Source organism: Dendrobates tinctorius, unplaced genomic scaffold, assembly GCF_039654945.1.
Source record: "Dendrobates tinctorius isolate UK_male_01 unplaced genomic scaffold, ASM3965494v1 ptg000254l, whole genome shotgun sequence".
Taxonomy (NCBI): Eukaryota; Metazoa; Chordata; class Amphibia; order Anura; family Dendrobatidae; genus Dendrobates; species Dendrobates tinctorius.
The window spans coordinates 4,017,345-4,044,392 of NW_027361921.1; the positions used below are offsets into that span (position 1 = coordinate 4,017,345).

The 27,048-nt window shown below is 40.9% G+C and overlaps 1 protein-coding gene across 1 annotated transcript; it reads right to left on the reverse strand.

Annotated features, from left to right (window-relative positions):
- Positions 1 to 3,436: 3,436 nt before the first annotated feature.
- Positions 3,437 to 25,839, reverse strand: LOC141067773 (growth/differentiation factor 8-like). The gene is made up of 3 exons (XM_073558238.1): positions 25,437 to 25,839; positions 18,074 to 18,441; positions 3,437 to 4,436 (listed from the first exon to the last, which is right to left on the reverse strand). The coding sequence occupies exons 1-3, from the start codon at positions 25,795 to 25,797 to the stop codon at positions 4,056 to 4,058; spliced, it is 1,110 nt and encodes a 369-aa protein (XP_073414339.1). The 5' UTR covers positions 25,798 to 25,839; the 3' UTR covers positions 3,437 to 4,055.
- Positions 25,840 to 27,048: the final 1,209 nt, after the last annotated feature.

The window sequence follows — 27,048 nt, forward strand, 5'->3', positions numbered from 1 at the left end:
TAATTAGAAAAGGCCTAGACATAAATCATGGAACCCCTGGAAAAGAATGAAAATAAATTCATCATAGGGACATGTTAAACTAAGGTGTGTCCTGTAATTAGCTTCACGGGTTTCTACGAACTTGTAATCAGTCGGTCTGGCTATTTGAAGGGTGAAAAGTAGTCACTGAGCTGTTTTGTATCATGGAGTGCCCCACAATGAACGTGGACCAAAGAAAGTAAGAAGAGTTATCTCAGGAGATTGGGAAGAAAGAAGTTAAAGTTAAAGACTACAAGACTATCTCTAGTTTGATGTACGTGTTGCTACAATTGCACATATTATTGAGTATGTTAAAGTCCATGGGACTGTAGCCAACTTCTCTGGCCACAAGAGGAAAATTGAAAAGTGATGACAAATTGAAGAGATGGTTAATACAAATGGTAATCTATGTACTCAGCACAACTTCCACAGATTTTAGGTAAACTTCAAGGTCAAGGTACATCAGTGTCAGATTGCACTCTCCATTATGATCTTTGCCAAAGTGGTCTTCATGGAAGATGACCGATGAGGAAGCTACTGTTGAAACAAATCCTAAAAAAGCGATACTGGAATTTGTCAAAATGCATATTGACAAGTCAAAGCTTCCGGGAGAAAGTCTTTAGACTTGTGAGACAAAACTGGGGCTTTTTGGCAAATCACATCATGTTCACAAATGCAAAAGTGAAGCATACAAAGAAAAGTACATACTGTGAAATATGTGGCTATGTCACTTTTGTTTTTCATCTGCCTTGCGGCATCTGACACAGGGAGTCTTGAATTTCTCAGGGTACAATGAAATATCAAGACCAACAAGGTATTCTGGAGCGTAATGTGCTGCCTAGTGTCAGAAAGCTTGGTCTGAATCCCAGGACATGGTTCATTGAACAGGATAATGACTAGTGATGAGCAAGTATACTTGTTGCTCAAGTCTCCTCGAGAATGCTCGGGTGATCTCCGAGTATTTCGGCATGCTCGGATATTTAGTTTGTGTAGCTGCATGATTTGCGGCTGCTGGACAGGCTGAATATATGTGAGGGTTGCCTGTTTTTAGGGAATTCCCACTTGTCTTTAGGCTGTCTAGCAGCCACAAGTCATGCAGCTGGGTCAACAAAAACTTAATCTCTGAGCATGCCAAAACACTCGGAGAACACCCGAACAATGAGCATTCTCGCTCATCACTAATAATGACCCAAAACTAGAGTTGAGCGATTTTGGTCGGATCGGGTTTCATGAAACAAAATTTGTTTCAAATGAAACTGGTCCGACTAGGGCAAAAAAGTCGGAGTTTCGTCCGAAACCTGACCCCAATGCAAGTCAATTGAAAATAAAAGTCGGCATTGAGCAGATGACATTCATCCACTCAATGCCGACTTTTATTCCCCATTGACTTGCATTGGGGTCGGGTTTCGGACAAAACTCTGACTTTTTTTGCCCTAGTCGGACCAGTTTCATCTGAAACAAATTTTGTTTCATGACACCCGATCCGACCAAAGTCCCTCAACTCTACCCAAAACACAACTAAAAACATCAAAGAATGGCTAAGAGCAAAGCATTGGACTATTGTGAAGTTGCCTTCTGAATCCTATTGAACATTTATCGAAGGAGCTGAAACATGCAATCCGTAGATGGCACCATTCACACCTGAGACAGTTGGAGCAGTTTGCTCATGTGAGGTGGACCACAATACCTGTTGACAGGTGCAGAAGTCTCATTGAGAGTTACAGAAATTGTTTGCAGTGATTGACTGAAAAAGGTTATGTAACAAAATATTAAGCCAAGGGTACCATCTTTTTAGTCCAGGCCACTTTCATTAGTTTGTTTTATTTTACTGTTGAACCACAAGTTAGTTAGTTCAGTGACTATTTTGGGTTTTTATTACTTTAACAGACGGATAACAATAATTTTGCCCATGTATGTGTGTGTATATATGTATACATATATATATATATATATATATGTATATATATATATTATGTAGTTTTTTTTGGGAACCTGCCAAAATCACCCCTTTTAAAAACAATATACATCTCTGGCAAAAAAATTAAGGGACCACTTTCAAATGTTCAGTTTGTCTGATTTTTCTCTTATATTTTTGAGTAATATGTAAATTGTTCTTTTAGTCTATAAACTTCTGACAACATGTCTCCGAATTTCCAAGCAATAAATTTTTTTTCTGACAAAGATAAATGGTCAAAATTGAAAGAAAAACCCAGTGCTTTCAGACCTCAAATAATGCAAAGAAAACAAGTTCATAATCATTTAGAAACAACAATACTAATGTTTTAACTCAGGAAGAGTTTTGAAATCAATATTTTGTGGAATAACCATGATTTTTAATCACAGAGTTCATGCGTCTTGGCATGCTTGCTACCAACCTTTCATACTGCTTCTGGTGCAAAAATTTAAAGGGAACCTGTCACCCCCCAGGGAGTTTTTAAGTTAAAGAGCCACCTTCAGCAGCACTAAGGCTGCATTCTGTAAAGGTGGCTCTTCTGTTTCTGACCCCCAGTAATGCCAAAATATTAACTTTTATAAATAGCTCCTCATACCTGTAATGTGTCCCATAGGTATGGTGTGTCCCCCTGTATCAGCTGCCTCCCCGCTGTCAATCATGCCTCTGTCCTGTGTGTGGGCGCCGCCTACCATCCATCCATCATGATGCCCCTGTGCGTCACTGCCTCGTCCTGTTTTGAATGCTGGCACCTCCGCTGTGACAAGAGCCCTCGGGCATGCGCAGTGCGCGCTGCCCGAGAACTGACATCAGGCTATTGCGCCGGTGTGTTGTGTTGTGATCCCGCCCCGCAGTGTGTTATGATGTATTCACACTGTGGGGCTGGGGCCTCTGCAACACGCAGGCACAATAGCCTGATGTCGGTTCTCGGGCAGCGTGCTATTTATAAAAGTTGATATTTCATTGTTACTAGGGGTCAGAAACAGAAGTGCCACCTTCAAAGAATGCAGCCTTAGTGCTACTGAAGGTGGCTCTTTAACTTAAAAACACCCTGGGGGGTGACAGGTTCACTTTAAGCAGTTCTTCTTTATTTGATGGCTTGTGAATATCCATCTTCCTCTTGATTACATTCCAGAGGTTTTCAATGGGGTCAGGTCTGGAGAATGGGCTGCCCATGACAGGGTTTTTATGTGGTGGTCTCTTAATTTTTGCCTGAGCTGTATATATATTGATTTTAGAAATGACGTGGAAGTGCAATAAAGACTGCGCTTGCTTCTGGTAGAGTAAAGGGTTCTTTATTCAGCCAACGCGTTTCCTGAGCCTGCTGGCTCACTTCATCAGGGCAGATCCAGCAGGCTCAGGAAACGCGTTGGCTGAATAAAGAACCCTTTACTCTACCAGAATCAAGCGCAGTCTTTATTGCACTTCCACGACATTTCTGCAATTCTGTCCTAGGACCCTGTGCAGACTTGCTGCTGCTTCTCAAGCGTTCATGGGTGTTGTGACTTCCTCACAACCCCAATAGGTGAACACCTTCCCTACTGTTCCACAATTTTAATTGTTTTATACGGATTTCACACAGTGGATGCGCCCTGTATCTCTCCTTTTACAGTATATATTGATTTTAAAAGGGGTGATTTTGGCAGGATTCTAAAAACTGTGCCTCATGGACTTTCTACAATACCATCCCCTTTCAATTTAAAGGGGTTGTCTCCTCTGGGATATTATAGGATACCTAGGAATGTCTCTCCATTAACTTCTATGGGAGTTACAAAAATTGGAAACCATTCTGATTTTTCAATTTTTAGCACTTCCATAAGAAAATAATGAAGAGAACTGTGCATACATGGCCACCTTTCAATTCCTGGCATTGGTAAGGGGTCTTGTAATCATTATAGCTGCTGGTCCAATGTGGCCATGTTTCATATCTGTCCTCTGGAAATACCATATATGTCTCAGATAGGAATAACCAATTAAACTCTAAATCATCTTCACTGTTTCTAACATAATATATACATTTTTTCACAGTTTTTCAACTTTTGAAACAAAACAATAGGTATAGTGGCTTAGTGGCTCAATAAAATACTCATGAACAACCACATCGATCTACCACCATTGCAGGGATTTTCCCATAGATAATTTGTTCATTTTCATTGAAATACAACATGTTAATTGGAGACATTTTTGTTGGCGTGCAGCAGGGGCCTGCAGATCCCCTAGGGTTTACCTGCTGAACCAGATGTGTATGAGGGTATTTTTGCAAAAATACAACTCCACATTCCCCAGAGCAGTAATTAGCTTTATATCTTTTTGGTGCAATAATCCAATCCCATCCGAAGGCTTCAAAATCTACCGTCAGTGGATATCGACAGCATCGTGACTCTGTAGAGTGCTCATCACAATCTAGGCCAAAATCTCTGCGAGTTCTTTTTGGAGTATCCATGACCTTGACTTCAATGAATGGATTCTGATAGGGAATAACAAAGATTAAAATGATAATTAGAATTTAAAGTACACACAAAAATGTCTATAATGTAGACATATAATTGTTTATTACTTGAAAAATAATTAAAGGGAATATGTCAGCAGGTTTTTGTTTTGTAATCTGAGGACAACATGAAGTATAGGTTAAAACACAGAATTCAACCATGTGTCACTTAATAGGCTGTATTCTGTTCCTTACCTACTATGATGTTTTTATAATTTGGTGATTATCATTATCCAGACTACATGGCACACGGTTGCTAGAAAGACCACACCCCCTCCTGTGATAAGCAGCTTGCTGCCCATAGGCTATGTACATACAGAGCATGGTGAGGGCAAGGCTAGCTTTCTCAACTCTGCGACATTCTACGTCTAAGGAGTCTGATTGCTTCACAACTGCTGCATCCAGTAAACTAAGGGATATCTCATTGGATAAAGGGTCTCTTTGCCTACAATATGCTGCTGTCAAATGAGTTTGCAAAAGCCTGCTGACAAATTTCCTTTAATTTTTGTCTGTCATACAGTACATACACTACCGTTCAAAAGTTTGGGGTCACCCAGACAATTTTGTGTTTTCCATGAAAACGCATACTTTTATTAATCAAATGAGTTGCCAAATGAATTTAAAATCTAGTCCAGACATTGACAAGGTTTGAAAAAAAGATTTTTATTTGAAATAATAATTTTCTCCTTCAAACTTTGCTTTCGTCAAAGAATGCTCCCTTTGCAGCAATTACAGCATTGCAGGCCTTTGGCATTCTAGCAGTTAATTTGCTGAGGTAATCTGGAGAAATTTCACCCCATGCTTCCAGTAGCCCTTCCCACAAGTTGGTTTGGTTTTATGGGCACTTTTTGCGTACCATCCCACAACAGCTCAATGAGGCTGAGATCTTGTGACTAGAGTTGAGCGACTTTTGGTTTTTTAGGGTCGCGTTTCGTTTCGTGAAACCCGACTTTTCCAAAAGTCGGGTCGAGCAAGATCGTCCGATTATAGGGAAAAGTCGGGGTCGTCCCGAAACACGAAACCCAATGTAAGTCAATGGGGAATAAAAGTCGGCAGTGAGAGGAGGACAGGAAACACACCTACAGTGCCCATTTGAATGCCAAAAGCATCAATTCTTCTTACTTAAGCTTGTCAACCTTAATTAACTTCATAATACAAGTTACGCACTGAAAAATGGGTGTTATTTGGCTAAAGTTGTGGGGGGGGAGGGCTGGCTGCAGGTTTTCATGTGCCCTGGGCGAAAGAGCGCCCCTTTAACACATACCACAACTCATCATGCTCCGATACGGCAGAGAAATAGTGGTATAGTACAACGAAAAATACCTCACTTTTTACATCTCATGACGAGGCCCATCTATTTCTCCATACAAAATCATTGGTCCCATATAATGTTTGAAACAGTATATGATGAGCTCACATAATGCTACAGTATATGTTGGTCCCCATGGATGAAGCTCCACTGTCTTATGGGCCCAAATAATGCTCCAAACATAATGGGCCCCATTTCTAATGCTCTAGTGTATAATGGGCCCTGTAAATGCTGCTCCAGTGTCTGATGTCCATCTTTGGAATGTTCCAGTGTATGGTGGGCCCCATCTATCATTCTCCAGAGTATAGTGCTCCCCAAAAATTGCTGTCCCAACATTGAAAACAATCAAATAAGTCTCCTCGCTAGGGAATCCCTGTACTTGTCTGGACTCCTCGTCGTCCCCATCTTCCATCTCACTGCACAGTATTTCAACTTTGCAAGTGCTGTGATCCTGAGCAAGCAGGGGGGGCCCACTCATTGGCGATGGCACTGGCACAGGGCCCCTGATAGTACGGTGGTGTGTCTGATGGCGGGTGGGCCGAACCTGCACTTTCATCTGCAGCTTCCTCTTTGTCACCGTGTAAGATGGAACTGTATATGGGAAGGGTAACCTGAGTTTCATCAGGGTCAGATTCAGGTCATGTAGCGTGCGAGGGGAATGTAGTGGTCTGGGTCAATGTACCAGCAGATTCATCGAGCAGTGGCTGGGCATCAGTGCACTTGTGTCGCCCCCAGGAGTACGGTCGCCACAGTGGCATTACCTTCTTCCTAGGGAGTGTGATGTCATGCTTGGGAGCAACGAACGATCTCTCTAGCAGGTTAACTGATTGGGTGGCGTTATTTCCACGAGTCATGACCCTCCAAACAGCGATCATGAAGGCAAAGTGTTTGTTTTACGTGGGCAGTATGGTTGCAAAGCTGAACCTTAAAGGAATGTCCAGAAGGGCACCACCAGGAGTGGAGCCTACGGTTAAATTCGACTCCACCTGGGAAACCTCAACCATGCCAGCTACAGAACAGATGCACACATTGCAAGCTTAATTCCGTTAACGAACGAGACTCCGTCATGCCCCGCGGTCCGAGTCCGGCTTACTAGAGGGACACGTGAGGCTCTGGCACATGAGATTGGCCAATAACTGGTGTGTCATGCCCTTACATGTCCGTGGCTGCATGTGCGCTACACTGAAAAGGCCAGCGTTTGTCACTTACAGGTGCAGATAACCCGCTGAACAACGTTAGTGATGGGGATCACTGATTACAATTATTACCCGCGAACAATGATTTCCCAGTAAGTGCAGGTCAACCGCAGTTCCGGAATTAGGCCTAACCGTCATTCCTGAAAAAATGAAAAACTTACGTGTGCAAACCACAGGTGCTGTAGCTTGCTTAACAGCTCGCCAGCCATTCTCACGCCCAGTATGGATTACACGTGATTGCACAAAGGTGAGAAAGGGTACCGTATCCCCAGATAACATGTATGGATAGCGTACACATTCAAAATATATGTCTATACATCAGGAGGCAGGCTCAGACGGTGTAAGGCCCAGTATGGATTGCACGTGATTGCACAAAGGTTAGAAAGGGTACCGTATCCCCAGATAACATGTATGGATAGCGTACACATTCAAAATATATGTCTATACATCAGGAGGCAGGCTCAGACGGTGTAAGGCCCAGTATGGCTTGCAAGTGATTGCACAAAGGTTAGAAAGGGTACCGTATCCCCAGATAACATGTATGGATAGCGTACACATTCAAAATATATGTCTATACATCAGGAGGCAGGCTCAGACGGTGTAAGGCCCAGTATGGCTTGCAAGTGATTGCACAAAGGTTAGAAAGGGTACCATATCCCCAGATAACATGTATGGATAGCGTACACATTCAAAATATATGTCTATACATCAGGAGGCAGGCTCAGACGGTGTTAGGCCCAGTATGGATTGCACGTGATTGCACAAAGGTTAGAAAGGGTACCGTTTCCCCGGATAACATGTATGGATAGCGTACACATTCAAAATATATGTCTATACATCAGGAGGCAGGCTCAGACGGTGTTAGGCCCAGTATGGATTGCACGTGATTGCACAAAGGTTAGAAAGGGTACCGTATCCCCAGATAACATGTATGGATAGCGTACACATTCAAAATATATGTCTATACATCAGGAGGCAGGAAGACGGTGTTAGGCCCAGTATGAATTGCACGTGATTGCACAAAGGTTAGAAAGGGTACCGTTTCCCCGGATAACATGTATGGATAGCGTACACATTCAAAATATATGTCTATACATCAGGAGGCAGGTTCAGACGGTGTTAGGCCCAGTATGGATTGCACGTGATTGCACAAAGGTTAGAAAGGGTACCGTATCCCCAGATAACATGTATGGATAGCGTACACATTCAAAATATATGTCTATACATCATGAGGCAGGCTCAGACGGTGTCAGGCACAGTATGGATTTGACTGCCCAGACTACACAGCGGAGGAGCAGGGAGAGGTAAAGATTGCAAATGCTGGGGCCCTGCCCAAGCAAGGGGGGCCCACTCGTGGGCGTCGGTACTGGCACTGGGCCCCTCATAGTACGGCAGTGTGTCTGACGGCGGGTGTGCACCACCACCGTCAGAGACACTTGATTGCACTATGAAGGACCCTGTGCCAGTGCCCGCGTCCAAGAGTCGGCCTACCCACCTGTCCAGGGCAACGGCACTCGCACGGTGTCATGCGCTAGGTGGTGACCCCGGCCATGGGGGGGGAGGCAGCACAGTTAGGGAGTTTTAGAAAGTGGCATATGTTGATGTTGGACATTCAGCTGATGCAAAAGGTGAAATAGGTCAAGTCCCAGGAAGAGGTGGACCAAAGCAAGCCATTTTTCTGTCACCCTATGTGTCATCAGGGGAAGGTGGGACAAAATCCTTGGAAACCCATGCGTGGTTCATTTTAATGAAGGTTAGATCATCCACATTTTGGGTTGACAGACGGGTCCTTTTTTCTGTCAGGATTGATCCAGCTGCACTGAAGACTCTTTCCGATAGCACACTTGCAGCTGGGCAAGCGAGCTCCTGTAAGGCATATTGTGCCAATTCAGACCAGGTGTCCAGTTTAGTGGCCCAATAGTCAAAGGGGAATGACCTGTGTGGGAGAGCATCGATATGGGAGGAAAAGTAGTTTGTAACCATAGTTGACAACTGCTGTCTCCTGTCACTTTCCATCGATGCAGTATTACCAGTTGTGTGAGCGGTACTTGAAAAATTAGTCCACAACATTGTCATGAAACCCCTGTCTCCAACGCCACTTCTGCTGTGTGCACCACGAACACCTCTGCCAAGCTGCCCCCGGCCCGTACGGCTCGTGTGAGAACCATCACCGCTGCTGTGTGCTGGGAATGCCTCAAGCAACCGATTTACCAGAGTTGCTTGTTTATTAGCCAATATTAGGTCAAGGTTCTCCTGTGGCATGATGTTTTGTAATTTGCCTTTATAGCGTGGATCCAGGATGCTGGCCAACCAGTAGTCGTCATCGTTCATCATTTTGGCAATGCGTGGGTCCCTTTTTAGGATCTGCAAGGCATAATCTGACATGTGGGCCAATGTTCCCGGTGTCAATGATGCACTGCGAGTGCTGGTTGGAGGAGCACTTTCTGGCAAATCCACATCCCTCCAGTCACGCACAAACCCTGTACCAGACATTGCCACGCCAACATTTTCACTTGCCCCACGAGATGCATCCTCCTCCCCTAAGTAATCATCCCCATCATCCTCCTCCTCCTCCTCTTCTTCCTCCACCTCGTCCAGGAGAGGTCCCTGAGCAGACAATGGCTGAATGTCATCAAGGATTCCCTCCTCCTCAACATTGGCTGCAGACGCCTGCTCCTTAAGGTGCGTCAAAGTTTGCATGAGCAGACGCATAAGTGGGATGCTCATGCTTAGGATGGCGTCGTCTGTGCTTACCAGCCGTGTGCATTCCTCAAAACACTGAAGGACTTTACAGAGGTCTTTCAGCTTCGACCACTGCACACCTGTCAACTCCATGTCTGCTCTCAAAGTGCCTGGCCGTGTATCCTCCCACAAATGCATTATGGCCTGCCTCTGCTCGCACAGCCACTCCACCATGTGCAGGGTGGAGTTCCACCTTGTTGCAATGTCGATAATGAGGCGGTGGTTGGGAAGGTGGAGCAATCGCTGCAGCTTCTGCATACGAACGGAGTGTACAGGCGACCGGCGGATGTGCGCGCACAGTCTTCGCACCTTCTGGAGCAGGGCTGTTAACTCCGGATAATTTTTGAGGAAGCACTGCACCACCAGGTTCAAGGTGTGAGCCAAGCAAGGTATATGGCTGAGTTTTGAAAGGGCTATGGCTGCCACAAAATTACGGCCGTTATCACTAACTACCTTGCCTGCCTCAAGATGTACACTGCCCAGCCATGACTCAGTTTGTCGCTTCAAGTACTCGGCCAGCACCTCGGCGGTGTGTCTGTTGCCCAAACACATCATCTGCAACACAGCCTTCTGACGCTTTCTACTAGCTGCTCGATAGGGGGACACATCGTGTGCAACAGTGGCAGCTGCAGATGGAGTGCTCGTACGACTGCGCTCTGTGGATGAGCTTTCGCTTCTGGAGGAGGAGGAGGAGGAGGGTCGAACGCCTACAGCCAACTGTTTCCTATACTGTGGGCTAGGCAGCACTGTCCCACCACCGCTGTCCCCTGTGGACCCTGCATCCACCACATTAACCCAGTGCGCAGTGATGGACACGTAACGGCCCTGGCCATGCCGACTGGACCATGCATCAGTTGTGAGGTGCACCTTTCCGCTCACTGACTGCTTGAGTGCATGGACAATGCAGTCTTTCACATGATGGTGGAGGGCTGGGATGGCTTTGCGAGAGAAGAAGTGGCGACTGGGTAGGTCATAGCGTGGTACTGCATAGGCCATGAGTTCGCGGAAAGCTGTGCTTTCCACCAACCAAAAGGGCATCATCTCAAACGAGATTAGTTTGGCAATGTGGGCGTTCAAACCCAGTGTACGCGGATGAGAGACTGAGTACTTTCTTGACCTACTCATAGTGTCTGGGAGGGTGAGCTGGACTTGAGAGCTGCATATGGTGGAAGTAGCGGTGGACAGGGTGGACTGAGAGAGGGTTGATGATGGTGATGGAGTTGGTGTTCTTTCTGATGGCCTAGAATCAGTCTTTCGTTGATATAACAGTGGGATTCCCTGACTGCTGTGGCCTTGCAACGACACCTCAACATTTGCTGCTGTGCTAACCGGTGGGCTTACAGTGGGGGAAACAATGTAGCGTTGCTGACTACCTTCGTTGTGATCAGTTGCACATGTGGCACTTGAAGTTTGGTGTTGTGTCCACGCTTGCAAGTGCATGCTGGTTAAATGTCTAAGCATGCAACTGGTATTCAAATTTTTCAGATTTTTCCCTTGGCTAAAGGTCTTTGCGCACTTCTTACAGATAACCTTGGCCTGATCATGAGGATTTTGGTCAAAAAAGTGCCACACTGCACTCTTCCTACTTTGGCAGACATTTTGCGGCCTAGCACGCTGTGATCTTTTGACCCTCTGGACAAGCTGTCCAGCAACTCTTTTGATGTTTGGAACCTGTCTTTGGAGTGCTCCAGGCCTGCCAGATAACAGCTGTTGCGATGTCGATGTCTGCTGTGGATGCTCCTCATCTGGGCTATTGGAAGCAGCACCCTCTTCCCCAATGGATGCCAATCTGGGTCAACAACTGGGTCATCCATCACCTCCTCTTCTATGTCATGTGCACCTTCCTCTGTGTCACCGTGTATGGTGGTATAGTGTGCGGGAAGGGGCACCTGAGTCTCATCAGGGTCAGAATCTGGCTCTGTACACTGCGAGGACAATGTAGTGCTCTGAGTGAATGTACCAGCAGAATCATCCATCAGCGGCTGTGCATCAGTGCACTCCATGTCAGATTCATCTTGGCCTGGGTAATTCACCATTTGACTTGATAATCCAGGCATGGTATGTGAAAACAGCTCCATGGAGTAATCAGTAGTATGGCCTGCGTCATCCTTCAATTTTGGTTGGGGTGAAGGACACAAGGAAAGGTGTGGTTCATGAACATGAGCCTCCAATGACGACTCAGTGCTTTTACTTTTTACAACTGAAGAAGAGGAGGCGATAGAGCTGGAGGCTGAGTCAGCAATGTAAGACAAAACTTTTTCCTGATGCTCTGGCTTTAAAAGCGGTTTGCCAACTCCTAGAAAACTAAGCGTTCGAGGCCTTATGTAGCCAGACGATGACGCAGGCTCAACACCTCCTGCATTCGGTCCTAGTTTGCTCTTGCCACTACCATCAGATCCACCACCAACACCATCATTACCAGCTGCCAACCCCCGCCCAATTTCACGGCCTCTTCCACCAGCCTTCCTCATTTTTGGTAGAAATGTAGACAAAATCCAACAAACTATATAGTAATGTAAAACAAGGTACAAGGTGTCTATAGGACAGGGGAGATTTTGAATTTCTGCAGACACTTGTGGACACTGGACACTTTTGGATTGTGTGAGGCCCACTGATATCTGAGCGCTATGTCACAGGCTCGATGGCACAGCTGTGACAAAAGTGACGAGAGGATAAGGGAGATTTTGAATTTCTGCAGACACTTGTGGACACTGGACACTTTTGGATTGTGTGAGGGCCACTGATATCTGAGCGCTATGTCACAGGCTCGATGGCACAGCTGTGACAAAAGTGACGAGAGGATAAGGGAGATTTTGAATTTCTGCACACACTTGTGGACACTGGACACTTTTGGATTGTGTGAGACCCAATGAATATCTGAGCGCTATGTGACAAGCTCGATGGCACAGCTGTGACCAAAGTGACTAGAGGATAAGGGAGATTTTGAATTTCTGCACACACTTGTGGACACTGGACACTTTTGGATTGTGTGAGGCCCAATGAATATCTGAGCGCTATGTGACAGGCTCGATGGCACAGCTGTGACCAAAGTGACTAGAGGATAAGGGAGATTTTGAATTTCTGCACACACTTGTGGACACTGGACACTTTTGGATTGTGTGAGGCCCAATGAATATCTGAGCGCTATGTGACAGGCTCGATGGCACAGCTGTGACCAAAGTGACTAGAGGATAAGGGAGATTTTGAATTTCTGCAGACACTTGTGGACACTGGACACTTTTGGATTGTGTGAGGCCCACTGATATCTGAGCGCTATGTCACAGGCTCGATGGCACAGCTGTGACAAAAGTGACGAGAGGATAAGGGAGATTTTGAATTTCTGCACACACTTGTGGACACTGGACACTTTTGGATTGTGTGAGACCCAATGAATATCTGAGCGCTATGTGACAGGCTCGATGGCACAGCTGTGACCAAAGTGACTAGAGGATAAGGGAGATTTTGAATTTCCGCACACACTTGTGGACACTGGACACTTTTGGATTGTGTGAGGCCCAATGAATATCTGAGCGCTATGTGACAGGCTCGATGGCACAGCTGTGACCATAGTGACTACAGGATAAGGGAGATTTTGAATTTCTGCAGACACTTGTGGACACTGGACACTTTTGGATTGTGTGAGGGCCACTGATATCTGAGCGCTATGTCACAGGCTCGATGGCACAGCTGTGACAAAATTGACGAGAGGATAAGGGAGATTTTGAATTTCTGCAGACACTTGTGGACACTGGACACTTTTGGATTGTGTGAGGCCCACTTATATCTGAGCGCTATGTCACAGGCTCGATGGCACAGCTGTGACAAAAGTGACTAGAGGATAAGGGAGATTGGATTGCTTTTAAAAAAGCAGTTTGCAGAGCAGTGGGTAAACAGCAATGCCAGCCTGTCAGGAAGCCTTAAAAGGCAGCCCAACAACCAACACCACTGATACACCACAATATAGCCTCCCCTTGCACTGCACACACAGTGACTGGTGTGTTGTGCAGGCCAAATCGCTAGCAGCAGAAGCAGTTTTTTTTTCTTCTCAGCAGGACAAAAAAAAAAATTGGGATTGCTTTTAAAAAAGCAGTTTGCGGAGCAGTGGGTAAACAGCAATGCAGGAATGTCAGGAAGCCTTAGAAGGCAGCCCAACAACCAACACCACTGATACACCACTATATAGCCTCCCCTTGCACTGCACACACAGTGACTGGTGTGTTGTGCAGGCCAAATCGCTAGCAGCAGAAGCAGTTTTTTTGTCTTCTTCCCTGCCTAACGCTCTCCCTACAGAATCAGCAGCAACCTCTCCCTATACTGAGATCGGCAGAAGTAAGATGGCGGTCGGCGTGCACGCCCTTTTATACCCCCTGTGACGCCCACCAAAGCAAGCCAATCACTTGCATGCCCTTCTGAAAGATGGTGGTGACCCCTGCCTATGTCATCACGTTGCCCACAGTGTCCGTGGATCCTGATTGGCTGAAAAAGAGCGCAAAACAAACTTTTGAAACGCGACTTTGGCGCATAAGTCGCCGACCTCGTGGCCGACCTCATCCTAGGGTCGGGTTTCGTTTCATGAAACCCGACTTTGCCAAAAGTCGGCGACTTTTGAAATTTTTCGACCCGTTTCGCTCAACTCTACTTGTGACTGCACTAGCCACTCCATTACAGATAGAATACCAGCTGCCTGTTTCTTCCCTAAATAGTCATTGCAAAATTTGGAGGTGTGCTTTGGGTCATTGTCCTGTTGTAGGATGAAATTGGCTCCAATCAAGCGCTGTCCACAGGGTATGGCATAGTGTTGCAAAATGGAGTGATAGCCTTCCTTATTCAAAATCCCTTTACCTTGAACAAATCTCCCACTTTACCAGCACCAAAGCAACCCCAGACAATCACATTACCTCCACCATGCTTGACAGATGGTGTCAGGCACTCTTCCAGCATCTTTTCAGTTGTTCTGCATCTCACATATGTTCTTCTGTGTGATCCAAACATCTCAAACTTGGATTTGTCTGTCCATAACACTTTTTTCCAATCTTCCTCTGTCCAATGTCTGTGTTCTTTTGCCCATATTAATCTTTTCCTTTTATTATCCAGTCTCAGATATGGCTTTTTTTTGCCACGCTGCCCTGAAGGCCAGCATAACAGAGTCGCCTCTTCACTGTAGACGTTGACACTGGCGTTTTGCATGTACTGTTTAATGAAGCTTCCAGTTGAGGAACTGTGAGGCGTCGATTTCTCAAACTACAGACTCTAATGTCCTTGTCTTGTTGCTCAGTTTTGCAGTGGGGCCTCCCACTTCTCTTTCTACCCTGGTTAGAGCATGTTTGTGCTCTCCTCTGAAGGGAGTAGTAAATACCATAGTGGGAAATCTTCAGTTTCTTGGCAATTTCTCACATGGAATAGCCTTAATTTCTAAGAACAAGAATAGACTGTCGAGTTTCACATGAAAGTTCTTTTTTTCTGGCCATTTTGAGAGTTTAATGGAGCCAACAAATGTAATGCTCCAGATTCTCAACTAGCTCAAAGGAATGTCAGGTTTATAGCTTCTCTAATCAGCCAAACTGTTTTAAGCTGTGTTAACATATTTGCAAAAGGGTTTTCAAGGGTATTCTAACCCCCCATTAGCCTTCTTACACAGTTAGCAGACAAAAAAGAACCATACGAACATTGGAGTGATGGTTGATGGAAATGGGCCTCTATACACCTATGAAGATATTGCTTTACAAACCAGACTTTTGCAGCTAGAATAGTCATTTACCACATTAACAATGTATAGAGTGTAATTCTGGATCATTTAATGTTAGCTTCATTGGAAAAAACTGTGCTTTTCTTTCAAAAATAAGGAAATTTCTAAGTGACCCTAAACTTTTGAAAGGTAGTGTACACACATTACAAAGCACATATACTGAAAAAATTGTTTTAAAGTAGATATTTGTGTATGATATATTATGAAATATCTCTCTGACATAATTTATTGTGATTTACTGAAGTGATCTAGATTTTACACTATGTAAATTGATACTAGTTTTAGAATGTACCAAATTTATCAAAACAGCTCTTGCTGAAATATAATTTGGCTCATCTTTAGATTGTCCACCAATTGTTAGTTGTTTTACCTTGGTTCACCACGTTATGCCAAATTGGAGCACAATTTTAGCATTTTTAGATCACCTTTTTTGAGTATGTCAGAAAGCATATCTAAAATACATATAAATGTGGTGCAAGCATGTAAGTCAATCATCTATTTAAATTGCCTGTCTAAATTATACTATAATGGAGCATGCAAGTTGTCCACTTTGTCTTTACTTTAACAAATGTGTTTAGGGAGAAATTTTCTGAATTTTCTGATGCTTCCTAATATATCAGTAGTACAGGTTAAGGGCGGAGTCACAATTGCGAGAGCAATTCGAGAAACTCGCGAGAGTCTCTCGCCTCATTACCTGACACTGTCGCTTGCGGTTCGGACCAGAGCATTCAGCTGCATAGAAAGACATACAGCTGAACACTCCGGTCCTGACTACCGGCAGCAGTGCCAGGTATTGAGGCGAGAGACTCCCTCTAATTTCTCACATTGCTCTTGCAAGTGTGATCCTGGCCTTAGTGTCATTCTCTTCCTTTTTGATGCACAACCTGCTTTGTTAGTGCCACCTTCATCAAAGGCTGCATAGAACTCAAACAACATTTGATGGAGTTGCAAGTAACATAGTAACATAGTTATTAAGGTTGAAGGGAGACTTTAAGTCCATCTAGTTCAACCCATATCCTGTCCTAACCTGCCCTAACATGTTGATCCAGAGGAAGGCAAAAAAAAAACCCATGTGGCAAACAGTAGGATTCACATTGGGGAAAAAAAAAATCCTTCCCGACTCCACATACGGCAATCAGACTAGCTCTCTGGATCAACGCAATATTAAGGAAACTAGTATATATACCCTGTAATATTATACTTTTCAAGAAAGGCATCAGTCCCTTCTTAAATTTTAGTAGGGAATCACTCATTACAACATCATATGGCAGAGAGTTCCATAGTAAAGAATCCGCGTCTGTGAGTATGCTTAAACCTTCTTTTCTCCAGACGTAGAGGATGCCCCCTTGTCCCTGTCACAGATCTAAGAGTAAAAAGATCATTAGAAAGGTCTTTGTACTGTCCCCGCATATATTTATACATTGTAATAAGATCACCCCTAAGCCTTCGATTCTCCAAGCTAAATAACCCCAAGTGTAATAACCTGTCTTGGTATTGCAGACCCCCTAGTTCCCTAATAACCTTGGTCGCTCTTCTCTGCACCCGCTCCAGTTCAGCTATGTCTTTCTTATACACCGGAGACCAGAACTGTACACAGTATTCTAAGTGTGATCGCACTAGTGACTTATATAGAGGTAAAATTGTGTTCTCCTCATGAGCATCTATGCCTCTTTTAATGCATCCCATTATTTTATTTGCCTTTGCAGCAGCTGCCTGACACTGGCCACTAAATGTGAGTTTGTCATCCACCCATACACCCAGGTCTTTTTCAGTGACAGTTTTGCCCAGTGTTTTACAATTAAGCACATAATTATACATCTTTTTCATTCTACCCAAGTGCATGACGTTACATTTATCCCCATTAAAGCTCATTTTCCATTTATCAGCCCAAGCTTCTAGTTTACATAAATCCTCCTGTAATATAAAATTGACCAGACATGTTAATCGGTCTCCTAAATCTGAAAGACACTCAATATTTGAAAGCTGTTTTTGAATTGGAGTAGGCTGATGGTCAGGTTTGGTCTCATGATACTTTGTCAATTTCTCTTTTGCATTTTGACAACAGTGATACTGTGTAGTCTATGAGGAAAGCTGATGGAATTGCACAAAGGAAGAATACAATACCAATACATTAGTAAATGTTACAAAATCATGGCACCAAAACACACTTTGTAAAAATATAGGACCCAGCTGAGATTAAAAATTGGAAAACCCATGCACTTTATGCATTGTTCTTACATTCCAAAGCTGTTCCACATTTGATGCTCCGATATCTGTGTCTCATTTTGGGGTTAGGAATCGGAGCAACAGCTAATTTGGTCCTTACTGGACTCCAGTGAAGGCATTGATTTACATGGCAGTGTGGAAGTTTAATGCAGCACAGGAGGGATTAGGGTTTCTGTCATTATTTCTTGAAAAATGACTCTACCTCTTGTTTTTAGGTTGAGGTAGCTTGACATTCAGATACACTCAATGATTTAGACTTATGTTATCATTCAGATCACCTGCATAAGATCCTATGCATTGGGTGTGCTTTCTTGTTCTTTATATACCCCATATAATGATAATATGGTATGTTTTGTGTACCATAAGTAACATATATTTTCCTTTTTCTATAACTTACCAGACCACCTTCACTTGAACCACGATAGCCAACAGGAATATCTCTTCCGTTTTCATCAGTAGCTTTAATTTCAATACCAATATTGGATTCAGGTTGTTTAAGCCAGTTTTGGAGAGCATTTTTCACATCAATGTTTTTCCAAAATCCAGGCCCAGGGTTCATTTCAAGCTTAAGTGGCCTTATTCCAGTAGACCGTAAATTATCATTCAAATATCTTGGTAATCTGAATGTCTGTATGAAAACTGTTGTACGTTTTTGAACAGGTTTCAAATATATCCATAGTTGAGCCTTTGCAATTTTATTGTATTGCATTATAGAGCTGAACTTGAAATAACAGCATTTTGGCTTTTCATGTGTCAAAAACCCATCTGAAAAACAAGAGAGGAACAAATATTTATCAATATACTGTATATTGATCCTACAATATCGGCATATAGTAATTGTTAGGCATATAGTAACTTCCCATTCTATTTATTACAGGTTTATATACATTTTATAACATTTTTTTTACTTTTTTATGTATGCTGAAGGGTCAATTTTAATTTTCATCTAGTTAGTATTTATGAAAAGGTTTTTCCACTACTTGGAAAACCCGTTCTCAATCTATATATATTTCCCCTATGTAAAACAATAGCAGCTATTAAATTATCTCCCGGGGCTCACATGACATTGTAATGCCATATGAGCCATGCAGCTAATCACTCACTTCCTTTTAATGTAACTGACATCAGGAGAAAGTCCAAAAGCATCAGCTCTTACTTTTTCCACGTGTAAGGTTTGTCTGTAGGAAGTGAAAGTGAAAGTGAAGCGCCAAATGATTGTTCATAAGGCTCATGTGACATATCATTGTCACAAGAGCCCTGGGAAATGAGGCACTGTCAGCTGAAAAGGCACCAGCACTGAAGGTGAGTATAACTGCCATTATTTTACATGGGGGGAAATATAGTGATTGGGAAGAGGTTGTCCATGTAGTAGAAAACTCCTTTAACATATATTAACTAGATGAAAATTAAAACTAGCCTTTGACTATTCATAAAAAATGTAAAAAATGTTTTTGTCTCTTAAGGCCATGCTAATTTATGACTGTATGAAATCAATGTTCCTCAAAGGGTCAGTTTTGCATGTAATTTTCTCTTCACTCAACAGAGTGTAACTGCCGATAAGAAAGGAAAAGAAAAATCCGGCACTCCAAACCATATTAAAAAAAATACAAAAAGCTTTATTAGGCTTTCAAGCCATATTAAAATGTGAGAGAACCTGATGCTTTTGTGGTGTGTTGAAAGCACCCTTAGTCATAGGTATGTTAAAAACAAAATGCACAGAAGTAATATAACAGATTTCAACCAATCATAAGCTATGAGCAATTAATTAAGAGCAAATAATGGCAGGTGAAACAGAGTAACGTCATGAACATTTATACAAAACTATTTTAATAAATATAATAAAGATCACTTCTAGAATTCATGCCTCTGGGAAATTTTGTGTCCAATTTAAGTATCCAGAATGCTTCACGTATTGTCAAACATTTATATTTATTTCCAACTCGAACAGGGGTTTTAATTTTTTCTACACCATAAAAAGAAAACGAACTGGTATTTCCATGGTGTGCATTTACAAAATGTTTCATCGCTCCAGAATGCGCTGTATTTTTAATTTCAATATTTTTCAAATGTTCAGCTATTCTTTTCTTAATTTTTCATATCATACATTCAATATATTGAATTTGGCAGTCAGTGCAACAAATGCAATAAACTGCATATTGGGGGATCACAATTAATAAAAGAAGCGATGTTTTGAGAAAAAACGCTATATGAAAAAATCGTCTTAGTTCTATCCATTGCAAATGCATATACATTACACCTAGCTCCAGCACATTTGAAGAAGCCAGTAGTGGTCAACCATGATGTTATTCCAGGATTTTGCTTAAAAAGGCTGGGTGATAAAGAGTTACCTAAACTTGAACCTCTGCGGGCAACATACCGACAGCCTTTCTGAATGATATGCTTCAATTTTTCATCTTGGTTTACTATGGGCAAATATTTTTTCACAATTTCTCTGACTTTATTAAATTGTGGGCTAAAAGGTGTAGAAAAAGTGACAATTGGATTATCAGAAACTGCGGGCGTTCCCCTAGAATTTAAAAACCTAGGTTTTTTGGAAACTTTGTTAAAGGCTTTGTTAATCATGTGTTGATGATATATTCCATCAGGTAATCTTTTACTGATGGTTTTTCCCTCTTCACAAAAAACTTTCATTTGAACATAAACGTCTTGCTCTATTAAATTCCCCATAAGGGAACGAATCGCTTTTTGAGTCAGAATTTATTGTGTCAGTTTGCAGAGCTATCTTGAGCATGACTTCTTCTATTGACTCCAGAATGGCTAAATTTGCCCTAGTCTTTAATTAAATGGATCCAGTAGATGATGACTTTATCAAAAAGAAAAGTCTTTTAAAAAATCTGGACAAACTCCACTGTCAAGAATTCTGGGGGAGCGCCCATAGTTTCTGATAATCCAAGTGTCACTTTTTCTACACATTTTAACCCACAATTTAATAAAATCAGAGAAAATGTGAAAAATATTTGCCCATCGTAAACCAAGATGAAAAATGTAAGCATATTCATCAGAACGGCTGTCGTATGTTGCCCGCAGAGGTTCAAGTTTGGGTAACTATTTATCACCCAGCCTTTTTAAGCAAAATCCTGGAATAACATCATGGTTGACCACTACTGGCTTCTTTAAATGTGCTGGAGCTAGGTGTAATGTGTGTGCATTTGCAATGGATAGAACTAAGACAATTTTTTCATATAGTGGTTTTTTCAAAACATCGCTTCTTTTATTAATTGTGATACCCAGTATGCAGTTTATTGCATTTGTTGCACTAACTGCCAAATTCAATATATTGGATGTACGATACGAAAAATTAAGAAAAGAATAGCTGAACATTTAAAAAATACTGAAATTAAAAATACAGCGCATTCTGGAGCGGTAAAACATTTTGTAAACGCACATCATGCAAATACCAGATCTTTTTCTTTTTATGGTGTAAAAAAAATTCAAACCTCTGTTCAAGGTGGAAATAAACATAAATGTTTGAAAATACGTGAAGCATTCTGGATACTTAAATTGGACACAAAATTTCCCACAGGCATGAATTCTAGAAGTGATCTTTATTATATTCATTAAAATAGTTTTGTATAAATGTTCATGACGTTACTCTGTTTCACCTGCCATTATTTGCTCTTAATTAATTGCTCATAACTTATGATTGGTTGAAATCTGTTATATTACTTCTGTGCATTTTGTTTTTAACATACCTATGACTAAGGGTGCTTTCAGCGCACAGGAAAAGCATCAGGTTCTCTCACATTTTAATATGGCCTGAAAGCCTAATAAAGCTTTTTGTATTTTTTTAATATAGGTTTGGAGTGCAGGAATTTTTCTTTTCCTTTCTTGGATGTCAGCTGTTCTCACCAGCAGAAGCGTGCACTCGCCTGTTCGATATTGAACCCAGCCCAAAAGGGTTTGCAAGTGGATTACGTCCAGAAGCTCCATACCTCCTCCTCCTAACTATTTATAAGTATTACGAATAGTAAAGATCCTCCTTATATGTGTAACAAAATATTAATTTAGAAATATTTCAAGTAGAGTACAGCCTTAGTTTCGTTTTATGTCAGCTTAACAGACTGGATGAAGTCCTACAAGGCTTTACTATTATTTTTTTTAAGTAGCACTGTTGTGCATTGTAGTTTTTCAAGTAAATGGTTATTTTCAAGTTCTCATGGGAGGATAACGTGAAAAGTGATTGTAAAAACTTTGTAATTGACTTGTTAATAAAAATAATGTCTGTTCTCAGGAAAAGAGCAATTTTTAAAGTCATTTTGTATCGCTTGCTGCCTGTCAGTTGTAGCTATCTCCTAGGCAAGGAGCACAGCACATGCAAGCTCTCTGCTGTAGAGCTTGTAAGCGCTGCTCTGAATTAGGTTAAATCATTGGAACAGGCTAGTGTCAGTGTCACTTCACTCCTCCAATGCTTAAGATGCAAAGCTTGAATCACTGAAGGATGCACAGTTGGATCATGGGCACAAATGATGCTGCAACTGAACTGTCAATAGAGCAGGCGTGCCTCTGTTGCACTGGAAGTGTTCAGGCAGGAAAAAGGTGTGTTTCTGACATGTTGAGATAAGCTCTTTAAATGGAACCTCTAATTGTGAGAATGTGTCTGATTTGCTTGCTGGATGTTATAGAATAAGAGAAGCTGACTGGAATGAAAAGTTTCAGTAAAACTTACATTTTATATATTGAGATCCTTGGTGTTTGTATGCATATAAGTCTAGTGGATAGTCCTATTCAGTAACTGACAGCAGGACCGCCCAGTAGACTAATACACAAATACCAAGGATTTTATAGAATTACATACTGGTTTTACTGAATCGTTTGCAACAAGCCTACAAATCATTCTGCTCAGCTTCTCCTCTATACCATGCTGTCCACAGATCAAACTGCATGCATAACATGACAAGTTTCCTTTAAGGCAAAATTCACACTTATATTCAAATATTTCACTTTTTATTGTTCACGAAAAGAGACTGCCCTTTCTAATAGTTCTAATCAATTTGTCAGTGAAATATATGGCTACTGAATTACAGCTCGCATTTTGCTCAGAAAATATGTGAATTTGAAAATGAATGAGAACATGAATTGTTTTAGGTATCATATTTTGTCTTCCATCTGTTGTAAGGCAATTAAGTAGGGTTTTTTAAATGATGTTTAGGACAAAATTAGATTGGAAAGTGAGATTTTGCCTCTAGAATAAAAGGATTATGATGCTAATTGTGAACACTTTTCTTTACCTTACCTAAATGAAGTAAAGTTATATCCAAGTTGAAAGTGTAAGGAAACAGTTTTAATCGCATTTATCTGAATGTGTAGGCAGCATGATAATTTCATTCAAGACTTTTTTTGGCTTTAGTTAAAGAACAAAGAAAATGGAACAACTCAAAAGCTATGCAAGGTACAGAAAATAAAGAAATAGTTGTATTGCTCTGTTTATAATAGATGTGTTCCATATAAAAGTGAAATACTGGGTGACTGAGTTAGAGATTCAATAAATAAAAAGTCCTTATTATTAATACTAAAACTTAGGGTTATGTTTTCCTAAAAGATAGCTAAAATATAAGATTATTATATTAATGCATGATAAAGATGAGGATGTCGGTGAACCCTAAAGTAAACCAAGGTAAGGTAAGTCTACAGCTAGAAACATAACACAACTGCTGTATAAATTTAGAAGTGTAGAAAGATGAAAAAAGGTAAAGTTGACTAACAGTAAGACTGTGTACTCATGTAAGCATTTTTTTTTCGCATTTTTAAAGCATTTTTACCAGCAAAAACACTTTAAAAAACACTTACAAGAAGCATCCCATTCATTTTAATGAATTCCGCACTTTTTGTGCATATTGATGCGTTTTTTTCCGCGCAAAAAAACGCATCGCGGTAAAAAACGCAGCATGCTCATTATTTTCGCTGAAAAATCTGCATTTCTAACTATATTCTATGAGACTGGGGATGCGCAAAAAACACACGAAAAACGCGCGGAAAAAAAGCGCATTTATTGGGAAAGAGTCCAGTTTTTAGTCTGGAATTTTCTGCATATGTGGGTACATAGCCTGAGTATTAACAGATTTGTAAATGACTCCTTATGAATCTTATTGCATTTATACATTTTTTGCATTATCCAGTTGTATTGAACAGTATGGTTTAATGGCCTTTTTCTATAAAAGTATAAATGAAATGGTGAAAAATTCTTTCAAACTAAGATTATACACAACTGTAATGTATTTTAAATGCACAATGTATCCTAGTTATAGCAATGTGACAAGTTTAAGGATGTAAGGTGGATCAGAAACACTTCATAGTTTGTGTTGTTCCTCACAGTTGAATAGATTTTATGACCCCATGATGTCCCAATAAAAATAAGCTTTGTTGCTTCTAAAAGCTGTATATTGCTATTTTCCTGCTTAGAAATATGCTCAGCTGGGACATGATCCATGTGCCAGAGCGAAGCTGTGAACAGCAGGCAGTTGGCTTCGCCGGCTTTTCATTAGTCTCTACTATAATTCATCAGCATGAACAACTACAGCAAAGGTTATCAGCATTCAATTGTACAATAGAACTAGTTATTTTGCTACATCATTTATATATACATTAGATATAGACATATAGTTAATATATTACATTCTATATTACTAGCATAAATTATACAGAAATTGTGCCTATAGATTGACCACAAGAAAGGAGATTTGTGAAATTGTTATCTAATAATTTGCATTCACTGCTTGTGCCTGGATGGTTAGCGGATTAGCAATCTCCAAACATTTTTAGTTTATTTTCTGCCTCTATAAAAGAGAGCATATAAATACTGTTCTCCAGGACACCTATTTTTTTTCTTTCACATAATACATTTTGAGAGGGTTGATTTCATGAGAATAGGACGCCCGAGCTACTATCGATCCTCTATCTGAACTTTACAATGACTACTTTCCTTCAGATAAACTTTGTTTCTTTTATTTTCCTAATGGTCAGTGCATTAATGTTTATTTAAATAGCAAATATTTGATGGCAAGACATAGGCTTATATATCAAGTTTGTTTATAATGTGGACCTTTGATCCAGCCACAGAACTCATTTAATATATTATATATAGGCCAAAAACCTTCCATTGAGAGCACTATGTTACAAAAATGACTACAAACTTTGATCTATTCTGTCTTGAAATTGCAGAAATACAGTCTAAATGTCCATTAAGTGGTAAAAGCTATATATTGTATTGTAAAAAGCAGTGTTAAATCACAAACATTTGCCTGAATTAAATGTTATTACACAAGTTTCAATCACACAACTAATCTATTTCCGTCCGACACAAAATCCATTCATAGAAACACACTGTTTTTTACAAATAGATTAGTTCTGCGCTTTTTTTACATAGAACTAAAATAAAGTTATAGACTAAGCACAAAAGAGAATGACCGTTTGCAAAAAAAGAATAGAAATGCTTGTGAACACTATATTTTTTTTCTAGATTAGCCAGCTGCTTCAACCGAGAATAATCTGTAACTTATATATCACATCCCCTTACTTCTAAACCTTTCCCATGTGATTTCAATGATTTTACATGGGTACTTACAAGTTCCACATGTGTAATACAATCCACAAAAAGGTATTGTTTTCTCAGCACTGTGAAAGGATGCAGTCAGTGCTAGGAAAGCAGACTAGATGTATGTAGCGAGAAAATGCACAGTATTAGTATTCTTGAATGAATGAACTTGAAGTTTTCTTGCTAGCTATTGTTATCCTTTACTTACGCTCTGTGGACATAGTGATGATGGTTTCAGTTGTGGCATGATAATCATCTTCCTCCAAAGATCCTTCACTGCTGTCATCACTTTGGACATCATATTGATCAATTAGCTCTTCTAATGGTGGTGCTTTAGGCAAAAGATGCTTTATTGCATCCTTACTGATGTTGGGTGCTTGTTCCAGTCGCAGTTTACTTAGTATCTGCATTTTTATGGCTTCTAGCCTTGACGATTTGCTGTTCTGCCTCCAGTTACAAGAACTGCAAAGAGTGTCTTCTGTTGCTTGATTGCTGCTGTTCAGATCCACTGAAGTAAGTGCTACAAGAACACCTAAGTAAATACAACTACAAACACGTACCTTTAACATGTTCTCTCTAAAATAAACAAATCTTTCTTTTTTTTGTTTTTAGTTTTAATATTATAAAAAAATAAATGCTTTAAGAAAAATAAGAATTCAGCAAAATAAAAAAACTGCAGTGTTAAATCATGCACTTCTTAGGTGTACTTTTATACTCCAACTTGGGCTATGATTTTGTCATCGGAACCAGTGATTGGCTGCTGCACAGACAATGAATTTTATTGGCAAGAGATATATTCATGCTGTTAGAGGAAGGGTTTTCAAATTGCTCAGCTTTTAATGGAAAGTTTTTTTTATGAATGTAAATTCATATTTAAATAAAGTCTTTTTAAGTTCTCTATTATATCAACACTATTTCTTCACATTTTAGAATGTTTCATTGATTTTTTTCATTATTGGCGTGGAAATACTTTTGTTCTTCATTAATATAAAACTATTTTTTCATTTAATACAAATAAATGGATTTGAATTATGGGTTGGTATTTAAGGTTTAATAGATTTAACATGCAAAAAATTTAATAAAGTAATGTTAAAACCTATTGCAATGTTATTCTGGTAAGATGACAGACACTATCAATGAAAACTGATGGACCCCATTATTAGTGAAGTCCATTTAGCACCACTAGTGTCTGTCAAGTAATTGATCTGTTCCTGACATGAGCATTTAACTCAAACTCGAACTGAAGCGGGTACAGAGTAAAGCCATTTATTTATACTCAGAGTACTCCCACAGACACGGGTGGAGAATAGAACAATTTTTTATGCACAGTAGTCCCACAGACATGGGTGCAGATTAGAAAAATGTGTTTATACACACAGTACTCACACATACATGGTTGCAAAGTAAGAGTTGCTTAAAAGCACACTGCTCACACAGCCATGGGTGCAGAGCAGAAAAATTTGTTTTATGCACACTACTCCCAAAGGTACAGTGCAAAGTAAAAAAAAGTGGCTTAAAGGCACACAACTCCCACAGACATGGGTGCAGAGTAGAAAAAATTGTTTTATTCACACTACTCCCAAAGGTACAGTGCAAAGTAAAAAAAAGTGGCTTAAAGGGAATCTGTCACCCATTTTTAGTGATATCATGTAAAGATATCATTCAATAGTGTGTCACATAAGGATTCTATTAGGATTTTTGATTCTCCCTGACCCCACACCTTTGAAGTATAAATACCTTTTTTAACTTGGTTGAGATGTATGTAAACCGCCGTGGTCTGGTCCGATGGGTGGGGCTTATTTGCCTTCTCCCCCCTCCCT